The sequence below is a fragment of the Topomyia yanbarensis genome, chromosome 3, assembly GCF_030247195.1.
Source record: "Topomyia yanbarensis strain Yona2022 chromosome 3, ASM3024719v1, whole genome shotgun sequence".
Classification (NCBI taxonomy): domain Eukaryota; kingdom Metazoa; phylum Arthropoda; class Insecta; order Diptera; family Culicidae; genus Topomyia; species Topomyia yanbarensis.
The window spans coordinates 16628846-16636977 of record NC_080672.1 but is presented as its reverse complement, the minus strand read 5'-3'; the positions used below and the strand labels follow the sequence as shown (position 1 = coordinate 16636977).

The following is an 8132-nucleotide window of genomic DNA, read 5'->3' as shown; positions in this document are numbered from 1 at the left end:
AACGGAACCTTCAACGTCTAAACTAGAGTTTCCTTCAGGATATACCCTCTTATGATGGTTACTCTATTGTCCCATACCACTGTCCAGGCGCTGCAATCACCACCAATGACTACCGGGTTTTGGCCGATCAACTGCTCGATTACCTGCTCCAATATCTGGCTGAACTGCTACACTGTCTACCTGGTACGATATTGCGTGTGTGTGTGTGGTTTAAAAAGCTTCAAAAGCCAGACTCACGACTCACTTTCGTGCCTAACCACTTCGCACCTTTTTCTTTTGCTCTAGAATTTTCCGTAGATGTCTCCGAGTCTCACTAGATCCAGCGCCTGCTTTGAGACTATGAGGCTATGGCTATGGGGAGGCTATACTCCCCGAGATCCATGAAATGGTTCGACCTTAGCTCTCGACTCTTTTCTTGCTTTTCATCTCCATATATTCAATCGCCATTTAGCTCTACAACCGTTTAGCTGCTGATTTTATGAACCATTTTGCTTCTGTTTCCGTGAATCATTTAGTCCCCAGTTTTTTAACGATCTACTCGGATAGTCCCTGGCGGTCAACTCACTCTACTCCGACTGAGAGTTCACCGACGGAAGAATTTCTCCCGACACCGTCTGAGTCTGTGAGTCCACTTTTCTTTTTCCGACAAGTCCTAATCTTGCCACCATTTGATCATCGAATCAGCTCTCAGTGGTTTCCATGTTCTCCTGGTCCCCTTTCGCGTATAGCATTCGATATATTGCACTAGGATGTTTTCGGTAGGGATCTTTCCAGCGGCAACACAGACTGTCTCAGATGAGATAGTGCTGTACTCGCTCGCGTCCCGCATGGCCATGAGCCTGAACGTATCACTCAGCTTCGCTCGATTCCGCTGTGTATCCAGCGCCCAGATCCAGACCGGGCCTCCGTACCTCAGTATCGACGATGATGCATAGTCGACATGGGTGTTGAAGTTCAGTCGGCCATTGATCATTACACCCAAGTGTTTCAGCGCCTGATTCGAGGCTATGGCATACTCCCCGACGGTGATTTCTGCTCGCCTTAACACATTGCAGTTGCTGGTTAATAACACATTTACACATCTACCGGCGTCTCTCTCAGTACCGTTACTACGATGTCATCCGCGAATCCGACGATCTCTGTACCACGTTATACATCTCGTTCCAAAGCGTTGGACCCAGGATAGAGCCGTGCGGGCTTCCTGCCGTAATTCTAATCGATTTTTTCCCCTGTTTGTCTCATTGATCAGGACCCAGTTCTGAAAAAAAAAAACTGCTTAGGGTAGCTAGGGACCCTCATTTTATGCAGTGATTCCGCTATCGTTTCGCAGCATTTTTGACGTCTATCGTTATCACGGTATAGATCTCCTCTTCTTTTCTGTTTATGCGCCATATCGGCTCTCTCGATCACCGTCCGAATGGCGTCCACCGTAGACTTTCCCTTCCGAAATCCGAACTGGTTTTTCGACAACCCGTCATCGCTTTCCGGAAATATTTTCAGCCTGTTAAGGGCAACCCTCTCCAGGAGTTCCCGAGCGTATCCAATAGGCATATTGGTCTATACGACGATGGATCTTCTGGGGGCTTATCTGGGTTAGGTAGTAGCATTAGTCAGGGAAGTGGCCTTCATCTAGAAGCTTTTAAAAACTTTTCTGAATATAGTGACTGGATTGTCGCGCTCAATGCGATGTTATTCACCTTTAAACCCTTTGCCAATGTCACGAGTTCTTTGTTGGAGACTTGTATCATTTTATCATTGTCCCACTGTACCTCTCCATATGGTACAATCGATTATTTTATTGGATCGTTCTCCGGACAGAGCGCTTCTACGATAACCTTGAGTTAATCAGTCCACATTTCCAGAGGAGTCATGGGCCCTTTGATCTTTGCTATCATCACACGATGTGCGTCGTCCCTGGAGTTGGCATCAGCACCTTGGCACAACTCTTTAAAGCAGATCGATTAGCTTCGCTTTATCTTACGCTTCAATGTGAATCTAGCAGCGCGGAACACTATATTATTCTCCTATACGTCCGCTTCGGTTCTAGCTCTCTGAGCGTATCTTCTGACTCTAAGGCAGCTAGCGCGGAGGGCTCCGTGCTCTTCCTTGCACCAATACGCTGGACGCCGTCAGTTTCTTGGCTCTAGTTTTCTTGGCATTGTGGTGTCGCACGCTCTTGTGCGCGTTTGTGGTAACTCTTCCGCGTTCATGTCAGAGGAGTTGCTCACTGTCTGAAGTGCTTCCACAAAGAGATCGTTGTCAAATGGCTTTACCTTCCACTTCCACTTGTGGGCTCTCGCTCTCTCTATTGTCACTTGATGTCTTTGACCAAAACTGTACCGGATTGCAAGGCAGTGCGTGTAGTCTTCACAAACTCTCCAGTTCATGTTTGCCACTAATGACGGGCTACAAAAGGTAAAGTCGATGATGGATTCCCGTCCAATTCTGCAGAAAGTTGTGCTGAGCTTCCAACAGGTTATTCCATCTTGTGTTGGTATGTCTGATTTCCCACTCCATTGCCTAAGTATTGGAATCTCCTCCGATGACTACTGGTCTTTGTCCTGCCAGCTCTCTATTAAGCGCATCCGATCCGTCCATCTAGGGGGTGCGTAGCAGCTATTGCCACCTGCGTAACGCCGTACACCTTCCTCATCTGGATTACAATTGATATATCTACCAGATCACATTGTGTCTTCAGGACACTTCTCAGCTCGTCTCCTGTTGTTATATCGTCCAAGTTCCTGCACCAAATGACTGTCTCGTGGGATAGAGCCCTTACAGTCGTTTCCTCGTCTAGCGACTTTTCAGTGAGTGTCTTGAAGGCCACGCTCTTGACCGTCGGGTCTTTCTTCAGTTCGAAGAACATCTCACCTTTTGGAGTGTGATGAGTTTTCATTACATTCTCCCCCAACTGTTTCAACTCTGAGTCATATCTCACCTTCCGAAGGAGCTCAGAGTACGTCGTTCCTTCCTTCATCTCGATGATTAATGCTTCGCTCCTATTTTTCACGACGGGACTTAGGGATATCTTTCATTTCCATCTGCACTTCGCCTATTGCTTTACGACCGTTCGCCAATCGCTTGCTTGCTTCCGATCGAATTCTTGCTCATTCTTCGGTTTTTTTCCTCGCCTCCTTCTCTCCAGGTGTTTCCTTTTTCCGTTTCACCGAACGTGGATTCCGGGAACTCTTCGGCGTCGCCTCTGCTTCCTCAGATACTGATTTCGCCTTGGTCTCGTTAAGCGTTTTTTCGGCGTGCTCAGTACGCGTCCTCAGCGCGATCTGCTCTCGTTCGAAGACATTCATGGCGGACCTAATAGTTGTCGCTGGATACTTAATCTTTGTGTAGCCGTTGTTCTTGATCTTTATGAACTTGTAGAGCTCCTCTATTTTCTTCTTGAGCTCTGCCGTATTGGTCTTTCCAAGCTGGAGTCCTACTTGGGGTGCGCTATTTTTTTTTGTTGGAGACGGACCACTGCAACTAATATTTAGATCTATTGTGGTATGAGCTAGTTTTGGGTGTACATATGGCGTTTGTTCTGAATGGCAGTACGTGTAATTTTATGTCATTGCGCATGTAAAGTATATGTTTCATGTAAAATTGAACTGAGCGCGTATATATTTCGTCATTTCGGGAATTACAGTTTACTTAATTATGTCATGCTTGCAATTACGACAACGATAAAATTCATATTTTTTTGGTGTGTGTTTCGCATCACATTGCATCACAAAAAAAACATCATAACCGTACGCTCGCACCTTACGCTTACTTCCACTCATTAGGTTCTGTAAAAAAGCTTCTTCTGTACGGAAACCTATTTTATTTGTTTGGAACCTTATTTTTTGTCTTTCTCAGATTTGACATCTTTGGGATGCTTCCGTAGTTCCTGCTTCAAAATTGCCCACAAACCTAGAAAAAATCGCGTAAATTTACGTTCCCTGACCTTGACATATACGAGCATCAAAAATGACTTAGTTTTTCGTTTGGTTTTAATTTTACATGACGTTGAATTTCACGTAAATCACGTAATTTTACTCCACATATGGCGTTTGTTCTGAAATTTATGTCATTGCACATGTATAGTATATGTTTCATGTAAAATTGTCTGGGACACGGTTATGCTTCTTCAGTCCGTGAATTACTGTTTGTTGAATTGTGTTATGTTTGCAATTACGTCAACGATAAAATTCAGATTTTTTTGGTGTGCAGTATTTTTCGATGGGCCTTAGTTCCGGTGCGTCAGGGAGTTCATGTTCTTGGGTTCGAAAGTGAACTTCGTACTACTCCAGGACAACATGTGAATAGTGGCACGAAGTTAGATCCGGTCAGAAGATTGTAGGGCCCTAGTGTTGCTTCAGCAGAGGATGCAGACGCTTTTGTCGACAGGCCTTGAGGTAGATCTCCCCGTTTACAGTTCCGGTATTCACGAACGGCGTAGTAGATATTTCAAAGTTTTCATTTGCATCAAAATAAATAGTGTGAAGTGTCTAGGCTATGTCGATAGCATAAAATGCGTACATTCAGTTGATTTTAATGCAGTCTCTTTCCAGTCATCCTTATAACTTACATGTACTTACGTTCGGAATTCTCGTTCAGGAAATATAGATAAATAAGTCCTATTACAAACTAATACTGTGAAAAAGAAATTGTTCAAACTATCAGGATGGCAAAAATTAGTCAAGTCAACTCTCTGTCCAAAGCATAAACTCTGATTGTAATCCTCGCTTATTTACTTGTGCAATATGGAAAACTGGATTATCCAATGCCTCTCTCCTAATTGTGACTGCCATTGAAATATCAATTGAAGTGTAGTGATTATAGAGCAGATATGGACGACGATAAGTTAGAAGACACATTGTACTTGCAACCTCCCTCGAGAGTGGGGACTTTGGGAGACTTCTTTTCCTGGATCTAATTCGTGGATATTTTTGGTCTTTATTCCGTTATTTTTCATGAAAGTTATACCAATACCACGAATGTGCATTTTCAATAATATCATCACAAAAAAAAATCTTAGTTTTCACATGATATATTTGAGCATATGTTTCATTCAAAATTCAAGATACGAAAAGTTTAAATATCGCACGTGGAATGTCTCTTTTGAAAATTTTCATCGTCAAACATTCATATTACCCAGTTAAGCCAAATATTTTTCAGAGATAGCCATGAATTTCCTTAATTATAGTATAGTGAATAGAACTGAATTAAATTTGTGTTGCTGTAATTTTCGATGGTCACCTGTCTACCCATAGTGCAACGTTTCGATGGGATACCTCTTTCATCTTGATAGTTATAGTTTGAAAATTGTTATAGTTTTCCCATAACGCAAATATTTTGCAAATTTTCTCAGGACTACAAATATTTTATTTGCCATGTAGGATGTATTATTAAACTTGTTTCCGCGAGTGGCTCTCTCCTACACTAAAATGCAAAGAATTATTTATAGGGTAACAGCAGACAAAAAATAGTTTTGTTTTCTCAAACCTTCACAATTACATCGCACACATGAAATTAGCTTGGATATTAATAAATATTTCAGATTAGCAGAAGATCGTATAACACAACTTAGAAATGGATAAAGAAATAGCAAGATAGATGCGAGTCGTGACAGTTGCCACGAACACGAAGGGAGAGAAAGAGAGTGAGAGTGTGATTGAGATAGGGGTGGGTTGTGTGGGGAATGGCAAATGATGGTTAATGCCGTGACCTTATTTTTATAGGTATATTATGCTATATATTGATAATTGATAAATAATGTAAGTAGTAATTTTTGCGCCATAAACAGTATAAATAACCTAAATCTTACAAAAGAGCTAAATTTTCGCAAGAGTTTTGGGATTCAAAAATACAGTTGCTTTCGGTGTTTTCTCGAGTCTTTTATCTTACTACTACTACTACTTGCTGATCTGTGTATTAATATACCATCAACATCTACCCCACAATTGAACGTAATCCAAGGGATAAATACATGAACTCTAGAAAAAAATTCACTATGAACACATTATTTTGTCTTTGAAGTGAACTTACATATTAATTTTTGAGAAATAGTTCGTTCATTATAGAGGTAATTCACAAAATATTTTCAATAACAAATTCCTTGAATCACGTAAATGTGTTTTCGTACCCCGTTATTCAAAATCGGTTTAGTTTTGCCCCTAAAACACTAGTAAAGCAATACTCTGTATGAAACGGTCTTATTTTTAGTTAGTGGAAATTGGTAAGCAAGGAATAAAAATACAAAATGTTTAATATCTCCGCCGCTGTCAACGGATTTTGACAGTCTATAGCTTGTTAGAAAGGTATTTCTACAAGTTTTTTTTTATTTATATGAAGTTTGTGGGACATTGCTTTGTTCGAAAGTTATTTGCCAAAAACCTGCCGTGTTTTTACAAAATCACCCATATCTCAGAAAGTAAACAACATATCGAAAAACAAAAATAATAGTGTCAAATGATCACGTTAAGCATTTGATTTGAAACTAATTTCATTAGAAGATTCGCAAATGTGGATTCTTTTAGCTTCATTCAATGTTTTGAACCACTGTGCATAGTTTGGATAAATGAGAAAGGCTCAATTGCAACACCAGATGGGTTAAAACAAGTTTTTGAATACATAAATGCTTTAAAATGGGTAACAGGGGTATTTTGGACCGCTTTAGGAAGCCTTGAGAAAAAATTCTGAAAAAATACAGTGTCTAAATTGTCAAATAAACATATATGCTCAGGAAATGTTACAAATTTTGAAGGTGAATTTTTCTAATTTTGGACCACACAATTTTATACACAAACCATATTTTGGACCATCGTTTTTCCTTTGAGCCAATGTTGGAAACATATTTTGGACAGATCTTACTCAGAGTTGCTAATTTTCAATAGGTTTGTTTGAACTTGAAGGAGGAACAAATCTCAAAGCATACCCTACTATGTTCAAGTCGCAGTTGTTGGTTGCATTATTCGTTCAAACAGCCGAACTGCTCAACAATTTTCCATTCATTTTCCATTTCATTGACTCTGAGAATATCTCTCTACTGGGATACTAAACAGGTCTTTCAAGCAAATCTACTCTGAACATACTTCTTACTGTTCATGTATGCTTGAAAACGCAAAATATGTCAACATTTAACCTAAACTGACCTCTACAGAGCAGATTACAGCTTTGGTTGGTGAATGAAAAAGCATCACTTTAAAATGAAGACGTACGGTTTTATCATGGAAATCCCACCAACTTGAAAGTGTAGGCTGTAGCGAGGCTGTAAATTTGAATCACAGTTAAGGTGGATTGAGCTGAAAGTTGGCATTTGAAAATAAAAATTCGCATCACTGGATCTTACAACACATTTTGGACACTAAATGTTCACATATTTAACATATTTTTATGATAAATTCGTACATGATTGACTAAAAAGTGCTTTTCTGGGAATTAATAGTGAACTTTTTAAAATACAGAGTAGGTCTACGAAGAGATGCCAGAGCTATTTGGAAGCATGGCGAAAATATGTTTCCCTTTAGAAATAACTAATATATTTTGGACATATAAAAAATAACAATTTCAACATATCTGATCCTTTATATCAATTTGAAAACATTCTCTCATATCTTTTATCTGCTTATTAATCATATTTGCATGTTTAAAATGTATGCACTTTAGAAGTAATAACACTTCAATGTTGATTATAACCTTACCACTTCCTAGTGTTTTGGACCAGTAAAACTGAAATGTGAAGACACGTTTAAAAATTTTCAATTTACTACTTCCTAACATACCATTTCACTCAGAATAGAACGGGAGATGCTTTCTAGTGTGATAATTTCAGTGTTACATTAGTAATATGTATTTCAATTTGTTGTGAACTTTAAACGGTAAAATGCACGAATTATCGCCAAGTGGTCCAAAGTATGGTAGTGGTCTAAAATACCCTCGTTACCCTATTCAGGGTATTGAGATATAGGACAGCATCTAAGAGTTTTTATTGAATCCACTTTTCGCCAGACAACAGGACAGTAGGTTTTAAATGAAATTTTGTTTTGCTGCTGGAAATTTTTTTTGAAAAGACAAAATTTGATAAAATTGTCTTGCGGCAGCGCTTAAAACCCTTTTCCCTTATCGCGATCTTAAGTGTATGTATACGGTTC

The 8132-nt window shown here is 39.7% G+C and overlaps 1 protein-coding gene across 1 annotated transcript; it reads right to left on the bottom strand.

Moving 5' to 3' along the window:
* Positions 1 to 652: 652 nt before the first annotated feature.
* On the bottom strand, positions 653 to 973 carry LOC131686799 (uncharacterized). The gene has a single exon (XM_058970795.1). It carries the CDS (start codon positions 971 to 973, stop codon positions 653 to 655), a length of 321 nt encoding a protein of 106 aa, XP_058826778.1.
* Positions 974 to 8132: the final 7159 nt, after the last annotated feature.